Consider the following 25,512-nt stretch of genomic DNA (forward strand, 5'->3'; position numbering starts at 1 on the left):
TCAAGTCTTTTATAAATTGATAATTTTCCAGCTATTTTATGGATTTGTCTATTTCTCCTTTCACTGCTATATCTTCCAAACTGATTCAGAGAGCTGCAGTCAGGACCGTACTATTGCAGAGAGGATAGAATGTTTGTTTGGGACCAGAAGAAACGTTTTATCTCTTTAAATGTACTCTCGTACGCAGAAAACAAAGTAGAAATAAACTACGTATCCCAGCAAGCCTAGCGGAACTCAGGGCAAATGCAAATAAGGGAGTCTGGGCATTCGGCTACGCCCCTTTTCTGGGTTGGCAAGGCAACTGATACACAAGCCAGCCAATCGGTGATATGCTCACCTGCAGGGGCGGGGGCTTGACGAAAGCCAATAGAACGCGGCGACGGTGGTTCTTCGGGCCAATGGGTTGGGCGATGGGGCGGGCTTTTGATGAAGGGTCGGCGGTGGGAAAGATGGCGGCGGCTCTGGGACCCCTTGGGTGGTGGCAGAAGTGGCGGCGATGTTTGTCGGCTCGGGATGGGTCCAGGATGTTACTCCTTCTTCTTTTGTTGGGGTCTGGGCAGGGGCCACAGCAAGTCGGGGCGGGTCAGACGTTCGAGTACTTGAAACGGGAGCACTCGCTGTCGAAGCCCTACCAGGGTGAGGCGCCCAGGGTGAGGTGGTCGTGCAGTGGGGCGGGCTTCGGGACTTGATTTCAGGGGTAGAGGCGGGGGCGGCGAAGGGCTTCGTGGTCCGGAGGAAACTGCTGGCGGTGGTGGGGCCCACGGGGACTCCCTCCGCGTTTGGGAGCCACAGGTCTGAAAGGCAGGAGTTAGGTGTGCCTGCCAAGCTCTGGAAGTTTCCAGTAGGTAAAGGCAGGGCCGTCGGGTGCCACTAGTGCTAGGCTTGGAGTTAGACAGGAGGAGTTTGGGAAGGGGAGAGAATTGAGAATGGTGAGGGGTAATTGAGGGCTACTAGCAATGAGCCGGTCTCCAGATGGACCTGTGGATGTGCTAGAAATAAAGCAGGAGGAAGAACTGGGGTAGAACTTGAACGGAATGAGAAGAAAGATGATAAAATTATGCTGCTGGGTAGAACCACCTTCTCTTCTGCAGCCTAGGGGCCCTATTGATGAAAGAGGTTAGGGTTTACACAACTCTAAGCACAGCTTATCGGCCAGAAAATTGATACAGTTAGCTACAAAACGTTGACAAACCAGTGCAGATGGCTTAACTAACACAAGTCTTTCCCCACTAAGGCATAAGTAGTGGGACACAAAACAGTTCAAAGTGCAAAAGTATACGCTACTACTAAGGGTAATCATTTATTCCCTTACATGCCTGGAGTGCCTCTGTGCTGATCTCTTTGCTAATATTCATGAGTTTGCAGACACAAAGTTTTCACTCTTAAAGAAGTTTATAGTTGAGGGTACAGGGAGTAGCTTCACACTTTAAGGGTTGTTTAAAGAAAGAATGTGACGGCCGGGTGCGGTGGCTCCCGCCTGTAATCCCAGCACTTTGGGAGGCTGAGGCGGGCGGATCACGAGGTCAGGAGATTGAGACCATCCTGGCTAACACGGTGAAACCCCGTCTCTACTAAAAATACAAAAAACTAGCCGGGCGTGGTGGCGGGCGCCTGTAGTCCCAGCTTCTGGGGAGGCTGAGGCAGGAGAATGGTGTGAACCTGGGAGGCGGAGCTTGCAGTGAGCCCAGACACGCCACTGCACTTCAGCCTGGGCAACAGAGCAAGACTCCATCTCAAAAAGAAAAGAAAAGAAAAGAAAGAATGTGACTAAGCGCCAGAGACGTGAGGGTCAAACTTTTTGTTTTTATTTATATATTTTTAGAGACAGGATCTTGTTCCATTGCCTAGGCTGGAGTGCAGTGGCACAATCATGGCTCATGCAGTTTCACCCTCCTGGGCTCAAGTGATCCTGCCACCTCAGCCTCCTGAGTAGCTAGGACTATAGACAAGGACAACCACACCTGGCTAATTTTTATTTTTTTGGTAAAGACAGGGTCTTTCTATGTTGCCTAGAGTGGTCTCAAACTGCTGACCTCAAGATGCCCTCCCTCCTCAGCCACTCAAAGTGTGGGGATTACAGGGGTGAGCCACTGCACCTGACCTGTCAAACTCTTTTTGATATAACTCAGGAAATTTTTTTCCTTTTACGATGCTGAAGTTTATTCACATATTACAACGGGAAGAATGGATGTGAGCTGTGGTTACTGTAGCATGCATAAAGTGATAGTTCTGATGTACTTTGGGGTCCTCACCTGATAAAGGCCTTGTGAAAGTTGTAGAGATGGTAAGGATTTAAGATTCATGCGTGGCAAGATAGGAGATTGAGTGACATTAAAGGGGGAAAAAAGATGATGGCTCAGCTTTCAGAGGCTCTGTGGTGGCTGCTTTCTGAATGGATTGGTGTTGAAGAGTATGAACTGATCTACTTCCTTCCTGTAGGTGTGGGCACAGGCAGTTCCTCACTGTGGAATCTGATGGGCAATGCCATGGTGATGACCCAGTATATCCGCCTTACCCCAGATATGCAAAGTAAACAGGGTGCCTTGTGGAACCGGGTGGTAAGAATCTTTCTCCCTCCTGTGTTGGTGACCCAGAAAGGCCTAAAAGGTTCAGCAGTGGCATACTGATTTAATTTTGCTGTCTATCCCCCTGGTATTCTGTCTCCTGTGGATATCAAGGATCTTTATTTTTGAGATTATTCCGACCTTCATAATAAATAAATCAGGTATTTAGGAAAATGCTATTTAATTATAGCAAATAATTCATTTTTTTTCCCCTGAAATGTCTTTAATTCCTGATTGGCCCAATAGTACTACTCCTTAGAGTTTAATAATAACTTAACTCCTGCTTAACCACTTTGTAAGAAGATTGTAAGAAGACCAGAGTGCAGTGGCACAATCATAGCTCACTACAGCCTCAAACTCCTGGGCTTAAGGGGTCCTCCTCCCTCAGCCTCCTGAGTAGCTGAGACTACAGGCATGTGCCACTGCACCTGGCTCATTTTAAAAATATTTTTTGTAGAGATGGGATCTTGCTGTGTTGCCCAGGCTGGTCTCAAATTCTTGGTCTCAAACAATCCTCCTGCCTTGGTCTCCCAAAGGTCTGGGATTACAGGTGTGAGCCACCAGGCCTGGTTGAGAGTACTCTCTTAAATTGATCCCAAACCTTATCCCAGCATCCCCACCTTATTTCAGTTTGAAGAGTCTGATATAAAATTTTATTTTCATGTGAAAGCCACTCTGAGCTATTGGTCATTTTATTTGTACTTCTCTGGACCTTTTGTAGCTACATTGTATTCCTTGAGGTATGGCGACCAGAAGTGAATGCAGTATTCCCGGTGTGGCTGCACTGTGATTTTGTACAAGTGTAAGATGATGCTTTCTCTTCTGTTTCCAGGGCTCTTTCTAAATCTTTTATGACCAGTTTACTTTTGGGCATGACTGGCATCCTTTGATACTTTCTCTGGAGCTCTCATAAACTAAGAACTTACTTTTACGTGGCTTTTCTTATGAGTTGTAGATAAGTGAATCTCAGAAAAGAGAATGATTTCTTTTCCTTGTTCAGGAGGGCAAGGGAAATTTCTTTTTTTTTTTTTTTGAGACGGAGTCTCGCCCTGTCGCCCAGGCTGGAGTGCAGTGGCCGGATCTCAGCTCACTGCAAGCTCCGCCTCCCGGGTTTACGCCATTCTCCTGCCTCAGCCTCCCGAGTAGCTGGGACCACAGGCGCCCGCCACCTCACCCGGCTATTTTTTTTTTTTTTTTTTTAGTAGAGACGGGGTTTCACCAGGTTAGCCAGGATGGTCTCGATCTCCTGACCTTGTGATCCGCCCGTCTCAGCCTCCCAAAGTGCTGGGATTACAGGCTTGAGCCACCGCACCTGGCCCGGGAAATTTCTACATTAGCTATCTGCACAAACTGGCCTCTTAACCTAGATCATAGTGCTGAGCTCATTTGTGGACAGAGTACAGAGCATTGTGTTTTGGTAGGAGAGATAAAGGACAGTTGAAAGACTGGGGTTCTTGGTCTACCTCTGTTACAGTCCTCCTGTGAGCCCTAGGCAGATTATTTAACCTCTTAGTTTTCTGTTTCTCCATCTGATAAATGAGCTTTAGAATACCTGTTTTACTTGCCCACTGGGCTTCTTGTGAGAATAAAATAAGACGATAGACATGAAAAGACTGTGGCAAGTTAAAATGGTTACAGAAATATGTGTTACGTCATTACACTTCTATAAGTTTGTTGATGGGGCTCTTGTGGGTTACCGGATGATTATGTTCAAGGCTTGATACTCCGCTGCTGTCTTGCTGGCTCTCTGTCTCTACATAACTTGTAGCCGCAGTTCTAGTATAGCCTCTAGTTCTTCCCTTTTTTCAGATTTCTGATACCTGTATTCGCTGTTATCTGGCTATCACCATGACTGTGGGCTTATTTCTGAGTTATTTGAATAGGATCCATTTGTTTGAGCAGTGGTTCTCAAATTTGGCTCTCCATTGGAATTGATGCCTGGGTCTCACCCCCAGAGATTCTGATCTAATTGGAATAGGGTGCAGCTTGGCCACTGGGATTTTTTAAAACTGCCTAGGTGAATCCAGTGTGTGGCAGAATTTCAGAACCACAGTTAGACATGGTCCTGAGCAAAACGGTATAGCACTGTGCTGTAGGAGGCCAAGAATCAGTGACAGACACCTCTTGGCTCACTGAGAACTTATGTGACACTGCCCTGTTCCCAGGGGCTTCATACCTACCTCCTGGCAGCTTCCTGCCCCACTGAATGTCACTCTTTCTCTGAAAGATTTTTTTTTTTTTTTTGAGACAGGATCTCATCACTCTGTCAGCTAGGCTGGAGTGCAGTGGCACTGTCACAGCTCACTGCAGTCTGGACCTCCTGGGCTCAAGTTATCCTCCCACCGTAGCCTCTCAAAATGCTTGGATTACTGGTGTGAGCTACTGTGCCTGGCCTTTCTCTGAAATCTTTTCTTTTTTTTTTTTTTAAATGGAGTCTCGCTGTATTGCCCAGGCTGGAGTATAGTGGTACTATCTTGGCTCACTGCAAGCTCCACCTCCTGGGTTCACACCATTCTCCTACCTCAGCCTCCCAAGTAGGTGGGACTACAGGCGCCCGCCACCACACCTGGCTAATTTTTTGTATTTTTTTAGTAGAGACGGGGTTTCACTGTGTTAGCCAGGATGATCTTGATCTCCTGACCTTGTGATCTGCCTGCCTCGGCTTCCCAAAGTGCTGGGATTAAAGGCGTCAGTCACCGTGCTGGGCCCTTTCTCTGAAATCTTTTTTTTTTTTTTGAGACAGAATCTCACTCTGTCTCCCAGGCTGGAGTACAGTGGCGCCATCTCGGCTCACTGCAAGCTCCACCTCCTGGGTTCATGCCATTCTCCTGCCTCAGCCTCCCGAGTAGCTGGATAGAGTGCACTGGCGCAATCTTGGCTCACTGCAAGCTCCGCCTCCCGGGTTCACACCATTCTCCTGCCTCAGCCTCCCGAGCAGCTGGGACTACAGGTGCCCACCACCACGGCAGCCTAATTTTTTTTTGTATTTTTAGTAGAGATGGGGTTTCACCATGTTAGCCAGGATGGTGTCGATCTCCTGACCTCGTGATCTGCGCCAGCCTCGGCCTCCCAAAGTGCTGGGATTGCAGGCGTGAGCCACCGCGCCCGGCCCTCTGAAATCTTAATGAAACAGAGGAGAGCTAAGAATCTGGAGTGACAAGACAGAGACTGGCTCATTAGAGTAGGATAACCTATTGGAGATTTCAGGGCCCGTTGCTAAATGCAGGAGTACCCAACCTCCTTTCATTTTGACTGTGTACTTCTAATATGAACACTTTTGGAAAATATCCCAGAAATAAAAAATGAAAACTGAAAATGATCTAGCAATATGTTGCCCAGAACAGTCTATTTGGAGAGCCTTTGGCTGAACCCAGCTGGTCGGTCTGTTCTTTCTTCACAGTAGACTTTTAACCAGAAGCTTCCCTAAATCAACTACCCACTCTGATTTTTTTCTTGAAACTGTTCAGCTTTTTAAAACACTTAACCATCCACTTGTATCCTTCTCCAAGTGCATTTAAGCGTCTTGGCCATGGATGGGAGGATTTGGGGAACTGTAGCTTGCTCTTCTTGTGAGAATTCTGGTTTACCCCTCAGCTTGGCAGAGGGCCAGGTCTAGCTAATTAGAGTTGCTTATAGTATCTGCTAATTATTCCTGGAAACCTTTGCATAATAGCTTAGCTTTTCTTTTTCTACTATAATAAATTAGGCTTTGACCTTTCTTTAAATCCAGCTTTTCAGAGTCTTTCTGTGTGAGGGGCGGTCTTGAGTTGTAAATGAGTATGGATTCAGCCATCTGTACTCTAAAGCCGAGCTACTTTGCAGGGGGGATGTAGGATCACAGGAGTGGAGTTTGGTATACTCTTGTCTCTTCCAGCTTTGGAGTTCTGTCCGGTTTCTGTTGGGAAATGTTGAAGATAGTTGGGGGGTTTATTCATTTTCGTATTAAATCTCCGAACAGTGGAATGGTTCAATCCATTTGATTTTATGACATGAACACTAGCAAGTCTTAGATTTAGATTTCAACCCTTAGCCTTGTGTTACCTGCATTGGTGTTTTACGAGTCTGTTGACTGCTGATGTGGGCTGGAGGGGTTTTGCATGTCATGCTCCTCATTGATTCTAATGTCTGTTTTGCTTTAGCCGTGTTTCCTGAGAGACTGGGAGTTGCAGGTGCACTTCAAAATCCATGGACAAGGAAAGAAGAATCTGCATGGGGATGGCTTGGCAATCTGGTACACAAAGGATCGGATGCAGCCAGGTATTGGGACCCTGTGTGACTCTCGTGTGGGTGTGACAACCTGCTTTTTCATGTGCCCGCTTTTTGAAAAGTTTCCTTCCCCACAGTGCCAGCTGTTTTCCCTCTCCTTTAATGTATGTGGATGAACGCTGGCCTATCTAGTCTCTAGAATGGGATCCGAGTCCTCATAAGCAGCTGAATTTGGCTCATCCTGAGGCAGTTGCTTGCTTGTTGCTCTTTCTGAGTTTCCTTGTGAAACTACCTGGCCTGTTGGCTGGATGAAAGCACTGGCTCTCCTGAACACTGACGATTGGGTGAGCTGATTTCTTCTGAGCATTTACAGTGAATGATCTCAGCACTGCTGAGTCAAGAGAAGAGTTATCTGTTTTCCTTGTGTAGGAGCTATTATTGCTCCACGTAGATGGCAGGCTTAACCTGATTTGACCTGATCTCTTTTGCAACAAGAAGTAGAACTAGGGAATTCAGTTCTCTCTTGGGGGCATAGTCTTTACCAAGTGTTTGTAAAGCAGAATTCTATAGGGGCACCCTAGCAACCAGTTTGGATGAGGAAGCTGCCTGAGTGCTAAATAAGGTTGCAGAGGCCTTCTCTCTTTCCCTTGCCTCCAACAACAAACAATTAACAGATATTTACTGGGCACTTGTTACAGGCCATGTGCTTTGCTGGGTACTTTTACACGTGTTTTCTCATCTTGAGAGAGGCTTGGGAGTCTTTGGAATTTTACTTTTTCCTCCATCATAGTGATATATTATTCCTTTATCAACTCTTAGCTTTATTTCATTGTTCATCATCTGTTCTCTCTCTCTAGGGCCTGTGTTTGGAAACATGGACAAATTTGTGGGGCTGGGAGTATTTGTAGACACCTACCCCAATGAGGAGAAGCAGCAAGAGGTAATGGCAAGTGTCAGAGCCTAGATCAGCTGCACTGACATCACAGTTCTTTGCCTCAGGAATGTTGTACAGGAGGGAACAAAGGGGATAGAAAGTGAGGGGTTCTTCATCTATTGAACTTCAAAAGTTAATGTCCTTGTCAGTGTTTTCTCTAGAGGAACTGTTTAGGAGTGCACAGTCCTTTGGGAATAACTGTCTTGAACAGGGGCTTTTTCTTTAGCGTTAATCATGTTCTCTCTTGTGCCTATTAGATAGCCACTGAAATTGAGCATGTTTGGTTGGTTGGTGATTTGGCTGCTCCAGACCAAGCCGAATTTATGTAACTCAGCCTCCCCTGACTTTTAATCCATCAGTGCTGTGCTCTCTTCTGCAACTTGCACACACTTTTCAGCATCTTTTTCTTCTTCCTCATCTCAGACCTGAAGAACAGTTCTCCTGCCTATAGAAAAGGCTATAATTGACCAGGAGCAGTGGCTCATACCTGTAAGCCCAGCACTTTGGGAGGCCGAGGCTGGCGGATCAACTGAGGTCAGGAGTTTGAGACCAGCTTTGCCAACATGGTGAAACCCCATCTCTACTAAATGTACAAAAATTAGACGGGTATGGTGACGGGTGCCTGTAATCGCAGCTACTTGGGAGACTGAGGCAGGAGAATCAGATCACTGCACACCACCGCACTACCCCCCTGGGCAGCAGAGTGAGACTCTGTCTCAAAAAAAAAAAAAAGGAAAGAAAGAGAAGAAAAGAAAGAAAGAAGAAAAGGCTATAAGGGAAGGAAATTGATGAAAGCCCAGCATTTTATTAGAACCTAGTATCTGGCTGTTGGCGGGCCTTCTTGTTACCTGACCCTGAGAGTCTTTTAGTGCTTGCCTTTTTTTTTTTTTAATTTTTTTTTGAGACGGAGTTTGGCTCTGTCGCCCACGCCGGAGGGCAGTGGCGAGATCTCGGCTCACTGCAACCTCCGCCTCCCAGGTTCAAGCCATTCTCCCGCCTCAGCCTCCTGAGTAGCTGGGACTACAGGTGTGTGCCACCACACCCGGCTAATTTTTGTGTTTTTAGTAGAGGCGGAGTTTTACCTTGTTGGTCAGGCTGGTCTCGAACCCCTGACCTCGTGATCCGCCCACCTCGGCCTCCCAAAGTGCTAGGATTACAGGTGTGAGCCACCATGCCCGGCTATTGCTTTCTTATATTGACAGTGGGTTTGTACTCTCTCTGTGTCCTATGGCGCTGCCATCAGATGGCGGGAAATTATGACAGGTTGTTGCTGGGTATCCTTTAGCTAAGTAATACCTAGCGAGGAAAGCAGGATTGGAAATAGAGGCAAAGGTCACATTATTTTTTCCCCAAAGGTTTATTATGAAAATTTTCAAACTTAAAGAACATTAGAAGGCCGGGCATGGTGGCTTACGCCTGTAATCCCAGCGCTTTGGGAGGCCGAGGTGGGCAGATTACTTGAGGTTAGGAGTTCGAGACCAGCCTGGCCAACACTGTGAAACCCTGTCTCCACTAAAAATACAAAAATTAGTATTTTTGTTAGTATTAGTGTTAGTATTTTATTAGTATTAACCTGTAGTCCCAGCTACTTGGGAGGCTGCGGTGGGAGAGTCACTTGAATCTGGGAGGTGGAGGTTGCAGTGAGCTGAGAGCACGCCATTGCACTCCAGCCTGTAATCCCAGCTACTCGGGATACTGAGTCAGGAGAATGGCTTGAATCCAGGAGGTGGAGGTTGCAGTGAGCTGAGATCGCACCACTGCACTCCAGCCTGGGCAACAGAGCGAGACTATCACCAAAACAAACAAAAAAATTAGAAGGATAGAAAGTGATCATTGTATCTGTGATGCTCAGATTCAACAGTCGTTAACATTTCCTACATAGCTCACTTTATTTTTTATTTATATTTATTTTTTGAGATGGAGTCTTGCTCGTCTCCAGGCTGGAGTGCAGTGGCGCAATCTCGGCTCACTGCAGCCTCCACCTCCCGGGTTCAAGCCATTCTCCTGCCTCAGGCTTCCTGAGTAACTGGGACTATAGGCACATGCCACCATGCCCAGCTAATTTTTGTATTTTTAGTAGAGACAGGGTTTCACCACGTTGGTTAGGATGGTCTCCATCTCTTGACCTCAGGTGATTCGCCCACCCCGGCCTCCCAAAGTGGTGAGGTTACAGGTATGAGCCACCATGCCCAGCGAGCTCACTTTAGAGGGGGTGGAACGTGAGACCTGAGTTAGGAGAATAACCTTTTGTTGTGGATCAGTTCCAGCTGCTTCTCGGTGTTTCTTCTGGGCTGTTCTTCATTCCACATACATTAACCACTTTCTAGGTGCCAGGCCCTGGGAATTAGCAAGATAACATGGTCCTTGTACTCAGTAGCACTGAGGATGCTGATGGGGGAACTCGGGCACTGTGGGAGGACACAGCAGGAGCTTCTAACCTGAGGCGGGGCAGTAGTGGTGCTGGTAGTGGTGAAGGCTTCTTCCAGGAAGTGCCTTTTAGGTTGAGGTCTGTAGAGTAAGGAACCAGCGTCCCATGCAGAGGGAAAAAAGCATGTGTAAGGTCCTAAGGTTAAGAGGGGGAATGATGAGGCCAGGCACAGTGGCTCACGCCTGTAATCCCAGCACTTTGGGAGGCCGAGGCGGGTGGATCACGAGGTCAGGAGATCGAGACTACCCTGGCCAACATGCGGAAATCCCATCTCTACTAAAAATACAAGAATTAGCCAGGCATGGTAGCATGCTTCTGTAATCCCAGCTACTCAGGAGGCTGAGGCAGGAGAATCGCTTGAACCTGGGAGATGGAGGTTGGAGTGTGAGTCGAGATCATGCCACGGCACTCCAGCCTGGGCGATAGAGTGAGACTCCATCTCAAAAAAAAAAGAGAGAGAGGATGATGAGTAGGTGGAAATAAAGTAGAATCAGAGACAGATGAGGCTAGACTGAAAAGCAGGGCCAGTGCTCTTGTCATGTTGCACAGTTCCCGGGGCTGCCGTTCACCTTGCGTTCTATAGTATTAACACCGTAGCTTCGGCATGTTAGCTAGCCAGTGAGACTGAGCAGCATCTGCTTGGGTGGTTGGTGGTTCAGCTGTTTAGATGAGAGCCAGAGCAGGCTGTATGTGTGTGACTCACGCTCACCATATACCACGTGGGGCCACATTCTGAAGGATTGTGTTCCTGTTGAAGAGTCTGGACTTGATTCTGAAGGGGTAGGTGCATTAAAGGATTTTATTGAAGAGAGGATCATGACTGGATTTGTAGTCATGCTGAGGAAATAGTGGTAGTTAGAAATGCGTCTGAATAAGAGTTGTCAGCGTTAGGGCTTGACAAGAGTTTTAAACTTGTCTCTCTGTTTCTTCCAGAAACAAAGTGTTCAAACTCTGTTAGCTTCCATTTCACCATGCGATAGTAGTAATTCTGATTTGAGAAAGTAGAAATTCTGATTTGGGTTTATTTTGTAAGGATTTTGTAGATGTTAATTTAAAAAATTTATTTTAGGCCGGGCACGGTGGCTCAAGCCTGTAATCCCAGCACTTTGGGAGGCCTAGACGGGCGGATCATGAGGTCAGGAGATCAAGACCATCCTGGCTAACACGGTGAAACCCCGTCTCTACTAAAAAATACAAAAAACTAGCCGGGCGAGGTCGTGGCGCCTGTAGTCCCAGCTACTCGGGAGGCTGAGGCAGGAGAATGGCGTGAACCTGGGAGGCGGAGTTTGCAGTGAGCTGAGATCCGGCCACTGCACTCCAGCCTGGGTGACAGAGCGAGACTCCGTCTCAAAAAAAAAAAAGAAAAAAAAAAAATTTATTTTAGATGGTAACAATGGAGACATCCTTTCTGGCTTGCTATTGTGGTTCTTGCTTCCAAGTGCACATTGTAATTCCCTGGAGAACTTTTTAAACTATTGATACCCAGTCCCAACCCCAGAGCTTCTGATTCTGTTCCTCTGAAGTGCAGTCTAGGCAGCCTTCCTTTTTTAGAGCTCTCCAGGGGATTCACATGTATAGCCGAGATTGAGAATCCTTGGACTAACATGGGTCCCTTTTTTCCTTGTAAAACTAAATTTAAGGCCGAGTGCGGTGGCTCACTCCTGTAATCCCAGCACTTTGGAAGGTCGAGGCGGGCAGATTATGAGGTCAGGAGATCGAGACCAGCCTGGCCAACATAGTGATACCCTGTCTCTACTAAAAATACAAAAATTAGCCAGGTGTGGTGGTACATGCCTGTAGTCCCAGCTACTTGGGAGGCTGAGGCAGGAGAATGGCTTGAACCTGGAAGGCAGAGGTTACCTGGGAGCCAAGATACTGCACTCCAGCCTGGGCGACAAGAGCAAGACTCCGTCTCAAAAACAACAACCATAAAACAAAACAAAACAAAACAAAATTCCCGATTATTAGATGGCTGCTGTGTGCCAGGTACTTCGCAAATATTGTCTTAATCCTTGTCAAACCTCCTTATAGTCTGTATTTTTCCCATTTTACCAGTGAGGAAACAAAGGCTTAGAGAAGTTAAGTGTCTGTTTCAAGGTAATAGTCAATATAAAGTGAAGCATGGGTCCACCAGATTCCAGAAGCTGTGCTTTTATCTATGATGTTCTACCATCTCCCACCTTTTTTTTTTTTTTTTTTCTCTCAGATTGTTTTCTTTCTTGAGAATGGAGATGTTTATTAGTAGTAGTAGTCGTAGTATTTTATTTTATTTATTTATTTTTTTGAGACGGAGTCTCACTCTGTCGCCCAGGCTGGAGTGCAGTGGCACAATCTCGGCTCACTGAAGCTCTGCCTTCCGGGTTCACGCCATTCTCCTGCTTCAGCCTCTTGCGTAGCTGGGACTACAGGTGCCCACCACCATGCCCGGCTAATTTTTTATATTTTTAGTAGAGATGGGGTTTCACCGTGTTAGCCAGGATGGTCTTGATCTCCTGACCTCATGATCCGCCTGCCTTGGCCTCCCAAAGTGCTGGGAATACAGGGGTGAGCCACTGCGCCTGGCCTTATTTTATTTTTTTGAAATGGAGTCTTGCTCTGTTGCCCAGGCTGGAGTGTGGTGGCACGATCTCGGATCACTGCAACCTCCGCCTCCTGGGTTCAGTGATTCTCCTGCCTCAGCCTTTGGGGTAGCTGGGATTTCAGGCACACTCCACCCAGTCTGGCTGATTACAGGCACACACCACCACATCTGGCTAATTGTTGTATTTTTAGTAGAGATGGGGTTTCACCACATTGGCCAGGCTGGTCTCAAACTCCAGACCTTAAGTAATCTGTCCACCTCGGCCTCCCAAAGTGCTAGGATTACAGGCATAAGCCACCATACCCAGCCTGTTAATATTATGTTTATATGCTGTCCTATGCAATTTCAGTTCTTAGCACTTATATTCAGTCCAGAGAGTATAGAAAGTATCTTCCTTTCTACATTCCAACACCCTACAACTGTCTCAGAGGGTAAAATCAAATGTGTTTGTCAGTAGCATGGTTTACCTTGATATACAAAAAGGCGCCAGGCATTGTTCCAAGCACTTTCACATACATTATTTACTTATCATAGCAAACTTTTGGGGTAGATGATAGTATTGTCTCTATTTTATGGTAAGAAACTGAAGTGCATGTAGAAAGATTACAGAACTTGTTAGTGTCACACACGTAGTGGGTCTGACTCCAGAGACTCCAGTCTGATTGTTATTGCTTTATTATTTTGAGCTCATTAAAGGAGGGTGACAAATACTGTACCTTTTGAGAACTTACAAATGACTGTGGTGTGTGTGCAGAAGATGTCCTAGACAAGGAAGACAAGGAGCAGGTAGGAGGGCGTGTGGAACAATTCATGAAATTCCTCAAGATAGTGGTGAAAACATTTTTCTGGTTTCTTGTTTCCTTGTCACCAGAGTCCACATGACCCTATTGCTCAACTTCTTACCACATTTGTTCATGAGAAAATATTGGGAAAATCATAGCAACCAGTAATGCATCTGAGAAGAGGGTAAGAGACTTCAGTATATAGGCTCAGTCCTCCCACCTCAGCCTCCTTCCCAGTAGCTGGGACCACGGGCATACGCCACCACACCTGGCTAATTTTTGTATTTTTGTAGAGACAGGGTTTTGCCATGTTGCCTAGGCTGGTCTCAAACTGCTATGCTCAAGTGATTTGCCTGCCTTGGCCCCCCAAGGTGCTGGGATTACAGGCATGAGCCACTGCACCCGGTCCCTCAACTGTGGTTTAACATCTGAAAGTTAATATACCATATTAATAGACTAAAGGAGAAACAACATATAATCATCTCAATAGATAGAGAAGAAGTGACACAATTTCATACCTCTTGATAATAAAAACACTCAACAAATTAGGAATAGAAGAGGATTTCCTCAACCTGATAAAGGACATCTATGAAAAACTCACAGCTAACATATGTGTGTGTGTGTGTGTGTCACACACACATTTTTTATTTTTATTTTTTTTGAGATAGAGTCTCGCTCTGTCGCCTGGGCTGGAGTGCATTGGCATGATCTTGGCTCAATGCAGCCTCTGCCTCCTGGGTTCAAGCAATTCTCCTGCCTCAGCCTCCCAAGTAGCTGAGATTACAGACATGCACCACCACACCCAGTTAATTTTTGTGTTTTTAGTGGAGACGGGGTATCACCATGTTGATCAGGCTAGTCTTGAACTCCTGACCTGAAGTGATCTGCTTGCCTCGACCTCCCAAAGTGCTGGGATTACAGGCATGAGTGAGCCACTGCACCTAACCTTTTTGTTTTTTTGAGACAGAGTCTCACTCTGTCACCCAGGATGGAGTGCAGTGGCATGATCTCTGCCCACTGCAACCTCCATCTGCTGGGTTCAAGCAATTCTCCTGCCTCAGCTTCCTGAGCAGCTGCGATTATAGGCGCCTGCCACCACTTCCGGCTTAAGTTTTTGTATTTTTAGTAGTGATGGGAGTTTGCCATGTTGGCCAGGCTGGTCTCAAACTCCTGACCTCAGGTGATCTGCCCATCTTGGCCTCCCAAAGTGCTGGGATTACAGGCATGAGCTCCTGTGTTTGGCTAGAAAAACCCACAGCTAACATATTTAATGGTAAACAGTTGAATTCTTTCCTTCTAAGATCAGGAATAAAACGAGGATATTGACTCTTATCATTTCTGTTTAACACTGTACTGGAGGATCTAGCCAGGGCAAGAGACATGAAAATGAAATAAAAGACATCAAGACTGGAAAGGAAGTAAAACTATTTCTATTTGCAGATGACAGAATATGGAAAATCCTAAGGAATCCACACATAAGAAAACTATTAGAACTACTAAATGAATTTAGCAAGGTTGCAGGATAAAAGATCAGCATGCAAAAATCAGGTTTATTTCTTCTTTCTTTTTCTTTTTTTTTTGAGACAGAGTCTTGCTCTGTTGCACAAGTTGGAATTCAGTGTCATGATGTCTGCTCATTGCTACCTCTGCCTCCTGGGTTCAAGTGATTCTTCTACTTCAGCCCCCCGAGTAGCTGGGATTACAGGCACGCGCTACCACGCCCAGCTAATTTCTGTGTTTTTAGTAGAGATGGGGTTTCACCGTGTTGGTCAGGCTGGTCTTGAACTCCTGACCTCATGATCCACCTGCCTCGGCCTCCCAAAGTGCTAGGATTACAGGCTTGAGGTACCGCACCTGGCAAATTAGGTTTATTTCTATATATTTTCAGTGAACAATCTGAAAATGAAATGAGAAAACAATTCCATTTGCACTATTATCAAAAAGAATAAAATACTTAGAAGTAAATTTGACTGGGCGTGGTGGCTTATGCCTGTAATCCCGGCACTTTTGAGGCCGAGGCAGGCAGATCGTGAGGTCAGGAGATCGAGACCATTCTGGCTAACGTGAAACCCCATCTCTACTAAAAATACAAAAACTTAGCCGGGCGTGGTGGCGGGCGCCTGTAGTCCCAGCTACTTGGGAGGCTGAGGCAGGAGACTGGTGTGAACCTGGGAGGCGGAGCTTGCAGTGAGCCAAGATTGCGCCACTGCACTCCATCCTGGGCAACAGAGCGAGACTCTGTCTCAAAAAAAAAAAAAAAGACTTAGCTGGCTTCTTTGCAAAAATTCACAAGCTGATCTTAACATCCATATGGAAATTCCAGGGACTCAGAATAACCAAAATAATATTGACAAAGAAGAGTGAAGTTGGAATAGTCACACTTCCTGATTTCAAAACTTACTACAAAGCTATAATAATAAAGACCGTGTGCTACTGGCATCTGGATAGACATAGATCAACGGAATGGAACTGAGAGTCTGGAAATAAACCGTCACAATTAATTTTCTTTTTTTTTTTTTTCTTTTTCAGACGGAGTCTCACTCTGTTTCCCAGGCTAGAGTGCAGTGGCGCGATCTTGGCTCACTGCAAGCTCTGCCTCCTGGGTTCACGCCATTCTCCTGCCTTAGCCTCCTGAGTAGCTGGGACTACAGGTGCCCACCACCACGCCTGGCTAATTTTTTTTTTTTTAATATTTTTAGTAGAGATGGGTTTCACCGTGTTAGCCAGAATGGTCTTGATCTCCTGACGTTGTGATCCACCTGCCTTGGCCTCCTGAAGTGCTGGGATTACAGGCATGAGCCACTGTGCCTGGCCTAATCAATTAATTTTCACCAAGATAATGGGGAAAAGAATCATCTTTTCAACAACTAGTTATCCACATGCAAAATAATGAAATTATCCCCTATTTCACACCACACAGAAAATTTAACTCGAAATGGATGAAAGATCTAAATGTAAAAGTTAAAACTATAAAACTTTTAGAAAAAAAATATATCAGGTTGATACCATTCCTGGCTAATTTTTACATTTTTAGTAGATACGGGTTTTGCCATATTGGCCAGGCTAGTCTCGAGCTCCTGACCTCCAGTGATCCACCCGCCTTAGCCTCCCAAAGTGCTGGGATTATAGGCATGAGTCGCTGTGCCCGGCCTACACAAAAACTTTTATATGAATGTCCATAGCAGCATTATTCATAATAGCCAATAAATGGATGCAACTTAAATGTCCATCAACTGATTAGAGCAGGGGTCCCCAATCTGTTAGGAACCGGGCTACACAGCAGGTGAGTGGTGGGCGAGCAAGTGAAGCATCATCTGTATTTACAGCTGCTCCCCATTGCCCTCATTACTGCCTGAGCTCCGCCTCCTCTCTGATCAGTGGTGGCATTAGATTCTCATAGGAGCACGAGCCCTCTCGTGAACTGATCATGCGCGGGATCTAGGTTTCTCCTTATGAGAATTTAATGCCTGATGATCTGTCACTGTCTCCCATCACCCCCAGATGGGACTGTCTAGTTGCAGGAAAACAAGCTCAGGGTTCCCACTGATTCTACATTATGGTGAGTTGTATAATTATTTAATTATATATTATAACATCATAATAATAGAAATAAAGTACACGGGCCAGGCGCGGTGGCTCACGCCTGTAATCCTAGCACTTTGGGAGGCCGAGGTGGGCGGATCATGAGGTCAGGAGATCAAGACTATCCTGGCTAACATAGTGAAACCCCATCTCTATAGGCGTGGTGGTGTGCGCCTGTAGTCCCAGCTACTTGGGAGGCTGAGGCAGGAGAATGGTGTGAACCCAGGAGGCGGAGCTTGCAGTGAGCCAAGATCGTGCCACTGAACTCCAGCCTGGGCAGCAGAGCAAGACTCCATCTCAAAAAAAAAAAAAAAAGTACGCAGTAAATGTACCAGTCCCTGGTGCCAAAAAGGTTGAAGACTACTGGATTAGAGGATAAACAAAATGTGATCTATTGATACAACAGAATTACCAGCAACGAAAAGAATTAAGTATCACTGGGTGTGGTGGCTCGTGCCTGTAATCCCAACGCTTTGGGAGGCCAAAGTGGAAGAATTGCTTGAGCCTAGGAGTTTTAGACTAGTTGGGCAACACAGGGAGACCCCATCTTTACAAAAAACAAAAGAAATTAGCCGATCCCAGCTACTTCACAGGCTGAGGCAGGAGGACTGCTTGAGTCCGGGAGGTCAAGGCTATGATTGCCAGTACACTGTAGTCTGGGCAATGGAGCAAGACTGTCTCAAAAGAAAAAAAAAAGTAGGAGTAATTGCCAGGCACGGTGGCTCACATTTGTAATTCTAGCACTTTAGGAGACCAAGGTGAGTGGGTCACCTGAGCCCAGGACCTCAAGGTTGCAATGAGCCTTGATCACACCACTGTACTCCAGCCTGGGTGACAGAGCAAGACCCTGTCTCAAAAAAAAAAAAAAAAAAGACTGAAAGAAATTAACGATCCATATGTGCTCCAACATGGATGACCCTCGAAAACATTATGTTAAGTGGAAGAAGCCGGTCACAAAAGACCAACACATAGTATGATGCCATGCATATGAAATGTCAAGAATAGGCAAATCTGTGGAGACAGAAAGTAGATTAGTGGTTGTCTAGGGCTGGGGTAATGTGGGGTGGAGATGAGGAGAGTGACTACTAGTGGGCATGGGATTTTTTTTTCTGGGTGATGAAAGTGTTTTAAAATTGGTTGTGGTAATCATAATCTTAACTCTGAATTTACTAAACGCCATTGAATTATATACTCTAAGTGAATTGTGTGGTCTGTGAATTATATCTCAGTGTTGTAGTTACTAATTTTATTTATTTATTTTTTTGGAGACTGAGTCTCACCCTGTCGCCCAGGCTGGAGTGCAGTGGCGTGATCTTGACTCGCTGCAACCTCCATCTCCCAGGTTCAAGTGATTCTCCTGCCTCAGCCTCCCGAGTAGCTAGGATTACAGGTGCCTGCCACCATGCCTGGCTAATTTTTGTATTTTTAGTAGAGACGGAGTTTCACCATGTTGCCCAGGCTGGTCTCGAACTCCTGACCTTGTGATCTGCCCGCCTCAGCCTCCCAAAGTACTGGGATTACAGGCATGAGCCACCGCGCCTGGCTGTATTGTAGTTATTTTTTAATGTTGATTAAAAGATCACCAGTGGCCAGACACAGTAGCTCATGCCTGTAATCCCAGCACTTTGGGAAGCCAGGGCAGGATTGAGTCCAGGCATTTGAAACCAGCCTAGGCAACATAGCGAGTCATCTCTATAAAAAATCAAAAAAAAAAAAAAAGGTAAAGACAGCCTGAGTATCTTTTCTTGGCACTACCAAGTCATCAGCTGACGATCATCACTTTCTCACAGGAACCCACCCGGATGTTGGTGAAAAGTTGGAGGGAAGTCATTAGCAATCTTGGAGCTACAGTGTGTTTCCGTTGAAATCAGAGTGTAATGAATGAGAGCAGAGTGCAACCATTGTGGTCTTGGCCTTCATTATTTTCTGTGAGATGTTTGGGCCTCACCCCTGGGGAGGCAGGAACAGCTAGTGAATGGGGAGGACAGCTTGGCAGTAGTTTTTGAGGTATTCCCCAAACTTTGAGGTACTCCCCATACCTTTTTTTGATGTGATGATTATTTTTTCCTCCTTTGAACTGGAAGAAAATTAACAATACCATGCCATCCAGTTAAAAAAACATTTCCTCAAATCTTTTTTTTTTTTTCTTTTGAGAGAGAGTCTTGCATTCTGTCACCCAGGATGGAGTGCAGTGGCACAGTGATAGCTCACTACAGCCTCGAACTCCTGGGCTTAAGCTGTCTTCCTGCTTCAGCCTCCTGAGTAGCTGGTACTACAGGTGTGCCATCATGCCTGGTTAATTTTTACTGTTTTGGCCAGGTGCAGTGGCCAGTGTCTATAACCCCAGCACTTGAGGTCAGGAGTTCAAGACCAGCCTGGCCAACATAGTGAAACCCCGTCTCGACTAAGAATACAACAGTTAGCCTGGCGTGATGGTGCATGTGTGTAATCCCAGCTACTTGGGAGGCTGAGGTAGGAGAATCGTTTGAACCCAGGAGGCGGAGGTTGCAGTGAGCCGAGATTACACCACTGAACTCTAGCATGGGCGATGGAGTGAGACTCAGTCTCAATAAGAAAAAAATTTATCTATTTATTTATGGTTGTTATTATTATTTTTGGTTTTTTTTGAGACGGAGTATCGCTTTGTCGCCCAGGCTGGAGTGCAGTGACGCCATCTCGGCTCACTGCAAGCTCCGCCTCCTGGGTTCACGCCATTCTCCTGCCTCAGCTTCACAAGTAGCTGGGACTACAGGTGCCTGCCCCCATGCCTGGCTAATTTTTTTGTATTTTTAGTAGAGACGCGGTTTCACTGTGTTAGCCAGGATGGTCTCCATCTCCTGACTTCGTGATCTGCCCGCCTCGGCCTCCCAAAGTGCTAGGATTACAGGCATGAGCCACCGCACCCGGCCAAGACAGGGTCTTGCTATCTTGTCAAGGCTGGTCTCGAACTCCTGGACTCAAGTGACCTCCTGCCTTGGCCTCCCGAAGTGCTAGGATTATAGCTGTGAGCCACCACACTCGGTCCCCTCAAGTCTTTATGTTGATGAAGACACTGATCCCAAAGTGATCTCTTTACTGTTGGCAGGGAGAATTTTACGTATGTTTCTCTTCTGAGACAGTGAAAGAGGGAGAGAGGAAAAAAGCAAGGGCTGGTGCTCCAGAGGATGCTTATCCCTGGGTTAGTTCTTTACTTTTCTTTGGGCTTTGACCCTTTCGAGACTCCGATTAAAGTGTTGGACCCACAGAAAGAGGCACGTACACAGAGGAGTTGACATGATTTTAGGAGATCTGAAGATCCCCTGTTCTATAGAATTGATGGTTCTTCTCATCCACAAGAAGTATTGGCGTACTATCAAAATGGTGGTCAGCAGTGAAATTAAGACATACATAATGGGCTGTATTCTGAAACTTGGTATTGTAATCTGGGTGGGTAGGTTATAAAGGTCAGTGCTTGGGGTACACCTCAAATTGAGTCTCCTGATTTTGGAGTACTCTTTATTGAAGTCCTCAAATTACTTGATTTGAGTTTACTCTAGTAGAGTCACAACTAAGATAAATGAGATTGAGCTCATTCCATGAGTTTCTTAAGAAAGCATGATGATACAATCATATGAAGGTTTCCAGACCTGGAAGTGCCACTTTTCTGTGTCGTCCAATCGAGAAGCTGTGAGTCCTGGGGACAGAGTCCCTAGCATAGCTTTATGGGAGTCTGCGGGCTTACAGAGCAAGGGCCTTCTCAGGCTGCCTAGAAGTGTGTGAAGAATCTCACTGATCTTCTTTTCACTTTAAATACAGTGGGTATTGTCTCCTGTTTGTCCGGATTTCTGCATAAAGGGCTAGATGAAGATTATTGTAGGACCAGAGCTTATACGGCTTTGAAAGTCTAAAAAGTGACAGGTCTACCTGTGGAATTGATAGTGTGTTCTGCTAGTGGTTCCAGGGAGGATGAAATGGAGGTGTGGTGGGAGATGCTTCACATCTAGTAGCATCTGATAGAAGGCATTTGTTTTGTTAATTATTTTTATATACATTACAGAAAAATTGGAAAATGCTGAAAAAAACGAAAATGTACAAACATCTTTAAGAACAAAGACATTGCATCATGTTGTTAATATTGTTTTTAAAACCTTTTTAAATTTTTTAAAATTTGCAGATATATAGAAAAATTGAGAAAAACAAAAATTGAGTGTATGGTAAATACTAGATTCAGATTAATCTTTATTTGATAATAATTTTGTACTTAGGATTAAGTTATAAGAATACAGCAGGCTGGCTGCGGTGGCTCACACCTGTAATCCCAGCACTTTGGAAAGCTGAGGCGGGTGGATCACCTGAGGTCAGGAGTTCGAGAGCAGCCTTGCCAACATGGTGAAACCCCCTCTCTACTAAAAATACAAAAATTAGCCCGGCGTGGTGGTAGGCACCTGTAATCCCAGCTACTTGGGAGACTGAGGCAGGAGAATCGCTTGAACCCAGGAGGTGGAGGTTGCAGTGAGCCAAGATCACACCATTGTACTCCAGCCTGGAGGATAAGAGTGAGACTTCGTCTCAAAAAAAAAAAAAAAAAGATTGGCCCTTTGGGGGGAAAAAAATACAGCAGAATGTTGTAATGGAATGTTGTTCTTCACCCAGATTTCCGAAAATGTTAAAGTGTTACTACATTTGTTTTGTCTTTTTTTTTTTTTTTTTGAGACAGAGTTTTGCTCTTGTTGCCCAGACTGGCGTGCAGTGGCGCGATCTTGGCTCACCGTGGCCTCCGCCTCCCTGGTTCAAGCGATTCTCCTGCCTCAGCCTCCCGAGTAGCTGGGATTACAGGCATATGCTACCACGCCTGGCTAATTTTGTATTTTTAATAGAAATGGAGTTTCTCCATGTTGGTCAGGCTGGTCTCAAACTCCCGACCTCAGGTGATCCGCCTGCCTCGGTCTCCCAAAGTGCTGGGATTACAGGTGTGAGCTACTGCACCTGGCCGTCTTTTTTTTTTTTTTTTTTTTTTCGAGAAAGGGTTTTGTTCTGTCACCCAGTGTGGACTGCAGTGGCACAATCACAGCTCACTGTAGCCTCAACCTCCCGGGCTCAATAGAACCTCCCATCTCAACCTCCCAAGTAGCTGGGACTACAGATGTATGCCACCAAGCCCAGCTATCTTTTTGTAGAGATGGGGTTTTGCCATGTTGCCCAGGTTGGTCTCAAACTCCTAGGGTCAAGCAATCCTCCTGCCTTCATTTCCCAAAGTGCTGGTATTATAGGTGTGAGCCACTATAATGGCCATCCTTTAACTCTTTCTTTGTATGTGTGTCTGTGTGTGTATGTGTCTTGCGTGTGTGTTTGTGCTTGTGTGTCTTTTTTTCTGAACTAAGAGTAAATGACTGTCATGATGCCTCCTTAATCCTAAATACTTGAGTGTGTGTGTGTGTGTGTGTGTGTGTTTTAAAAAAAAAGTTATTTTGTATAGCCACAGCACAGTGATCAAAGTCAGGAAGTTAACGTTTGTAACAATACCATTGTCTAATCTTCAGTCCTTATTCATATTTCACCAATTGTCCCGATATGTCCTCTGTAATGAAAGAAAGTCCCAGATCCTGTGTTGTATTCAGTTGTTACATCTCTCCTCTCCTTTTATCGGGAACTAGTCTCAGTGTTCTCTTTGTGCTTCAGAGTACACACTGTTTAGACCTGATTTAAAATAAACAGTACAGATGAAACATTTTTCCATATGGAGAGATACTGAAAGCAGTGTATCCCAGCGATTGAGTCAGGGCTCTGGAGCCAGAATACTTGGTTTCAAATCCTGATTTCACTTCTTAATGCCTGTGTTATCCTGGACAAGTTTTTGTACCTGTGAAATGAGGAGTACTGATACTACCTCATAGGATTGTGAGAATTAAATGCAAAAGTGCTCATTACTGCGTTCAGTACCTGGCACAAAGTGCTCAGTAAACGCTAGCTATTATTCACACCATTCACTGGACTCCTAAGGGACATTTTGCAAACATCTTAGTTCTGTTCTCTCTTCCTCTGCCCTCCTCCCCTTCTTTTCTTCACGTCTGGGTTCCAGAAAGCAAATGGTCCGCTTACTAGACAATGGTGTGGTTTGAGATGGAAAACACTGCTCTGAAAGAGCCGGTGTGTGAGCTCCTGTTGTTTGGTGACAGTTCTCACTGGTGCAAGAATCATAATAGTGAAGTTCTTTTTCTTAAGTGCTAAATGTATTCCGTTGTTTCATTATGAAATTACATGGTTCTCTCTCATCTTTTGGTGTTAAAATGTCCTTTTGTAAAATGATGTTTATTATAGATGATTGTTCTGTCATTATTGTATTTTAATATTTTTAGTAGGCAATAAAAAGAAACCAAATCTAATACTCTCCAAAATATTTTTGGAAATATTAATGGTTAATGACAGCCAGTGGTCTGGGAATTCATGCTTTAAAAGATGTTTGTTTGGCTTTGTGTTTATGTGTATATGAGTACCTGTGAACGATGTTTGTATCCAGAAATGCACTAGTCACTGATTGAATGTTTATTGACTCCCCCTTGAATGCCAGACATTGTACTAAATGCTTTGCATATCTCATTTCATCTTCATAATGAACCCTGTGAGCTTCGTATTGTTCTGTTTACAGTGAGGAAATAGAATCTCGAAGAGGTGATGTAATCCACCCAAGGTTACACAGCTATGAGTGACATAACTGCAGTTAGAACTCAGGTCTCCCTAATTACAGAGGCCATTTGGAATTTTAGCCTAGCATCCATAAATCCACAAGCTAATGGGTGTCTTTTCCATCAAAATATGCTGAAGATACAGTTATCCTGTAGAGGTCTTCAAAAAACACTTTTTAAAAAGTAGTCTTATCGTACAAAAAGTTGAAAACATTTCTCCACCCTTTAAACGACAATCCTTTGGACGATAAGACAGGTGAGAGTTTCTCTTTTCTGGTGACTCTTAAATTAGGAATAAAACTGCCACCTTGCCTGAACCAGTGTGATTCTTCAGTCTTTGGTTCTAACTTACAGACTGCTTTCCAGGGGAAAACAAAATTGCTCCTGTGTGAAATTAGTGGTTCTCCAAGAAATGCTTCTAAGAACTCTTGACTAGGAGTAGAAAATAAGATGGCGTTTAGTGACTTACACTAATGTGAGGTTCAAAGTTGAAGGCCAACTCGTGTGCTGCCGAAGCAGACAGATTCTCTCTAGCTGCAAAGCTTTGGAGCTCCCTATCTGGTGCAGCATTTCTTCCAATTTGGTTGCACATCACAGCCTTCTGTGGTGCTTCTTAAAAATACTTAATCCTAGCTGGGTGCGGTGGCTCATGCCTGTAATCCCAGCACTTTGGGAGCCTGAGGCGGGTGGATCACAAGATCAGGAGTTCTAGAGCAGCCTGAGCAACATGGTGAAACCCTGTCTCTACTAAAAATACAAAAATTAGCTGGGCATGGTGGCGGGTGCCTGTAATCCCAGTTACTCGGGAGGCTGAGGCAGGAGAATCGCTTGAACCCAGGAGGTGGAGGTTGCAGTGAGCCGAGATCGCACCACTGCACTCCAGCCTGGGTGACAGAGCGAGACACCATCTCAAAAAAACAAACAACAACAACAAAAAACAATCCTGCACCCCACTCTAGCCCTACTGAATGAGGCAGTTTGACTGAGGGACCCACGTACATGTCCATTTAACAAGCTCCTTCAGGTGATCCCAAGGCCCAGCATGCCTCTGGCTGTTACCTGGAACTGGGTCCACACCAGCCTTGGGAAGAGTAAGGCACCCTTAGGCTAACGATTGCTGTCTCTTTATTATTTGTTTATTTTCTAATCAAGCTAACATAGCAGGCTGCTGTCTCTTTAAAGTTGCAACTTAAACTTCTAATCAGGGTTACTGGAGGGGATGAGTGAAGCAAGCCTTGGGCTCACCAGAGCTCCGCAGGGCATTTTTAATCCCTTTTCCTTGTCCCTGAAATTATGAGCGTTCTCTGAGATGCCCATTGCTGTAAACTGCTTGATAACGTGTTCACCGTTTCCTTATTCTAAATGGTAGTTGTTGAAGAGTAACTTTATGCCAGTTTAATCATCCAGTGATTGATGTCATGCCTTTCTGTGTCCTGTATGAATTCTGCCAGTGGCGTAAGAGGAGGACAGCAGAGGAGCTGTGCCACAGCCTCGGAGTCCTGGCTGTGGCCCATGGAGTGCAGGGCCGTGGGTGCTGCCTCGCCTCACGGCAGCCTCTTCTCACAAGCTGTGATTCTGACTTATCTGTTTCCAGTTCCTTGAAGGTGCCGCCCTCATGCTTGTTGTGCCCTCAGATATTTGGTGGACTCCCTCTAATTACTTGAGTCTCAGCTCAGATATTGCCTCCTTGGGGAGAGGTTCCCTCGCCGGTCCCTTGTATTACCTATTTTATTTTCCTCGTAGCATTTATCACTATCTGAAATCATTTTATTT

General features: G+C 45.4%; 1 protein-coding gene across 6 annotated transcripts in view; it reads left to right on the forward strand.

The window, feature by feature from the left end:
• The first annotated feature begins 397 nt into the window (after nucleotides 1-397).
• Nucleotides 398-25,512, forward strand: part of LMAN2L (lectin, mannose binding 2 like) — a 34,442-nt gene continuing 9,327 nt past the window's right edge. For 2 of the 6 annotated variants that reach the window (XM_026448498.1, XM_026448499.1), the window contains exons 1-4: nucleotides 404-636; nucleotides 2,440-2,558; nucleotides 6,704-6,821; nucleotides 7,628-7,710. In XM_026448498.1, the coding sequence (XP_026304283.1) occupies nucleotides 411-636; nucleotides 2,440-2,558; nucleotides 6,704-6,821; nucleotides 7,628-7,710 (546 nt within the window). In that variant the 5' untranslated portion in view covers nucleotides 404-410. Of the gene's footprint in view, nucleotides 637-2,439; nucleotides 2,559-6,703; nucleotides 6,822-7,627; nucleotides 7,711-25,512 lie in introns of all 6 variants that reach the window. The other 4 variants (XM_026448500.1, XM_026448501.1, XM_026448502.1 and 1 more) reach the window with 3 other exon arrangements.

The sequence above is a fragment of the Piliocolobus tephrosceles genome, chromosome 15 (genome assembly GCF_002776525.5).
Source record: "Piliocolobus tephrosceles isolate RC106 chromosome 15, ASM277652v3, whole genome shotgun sequence".
Lineage (NCBI taxonomy): Eukaryota > Metazoa > Chordata > Mammalia > Primates > Cercopithecidae > Piliocolobus > Piliocolobus tephrosceles.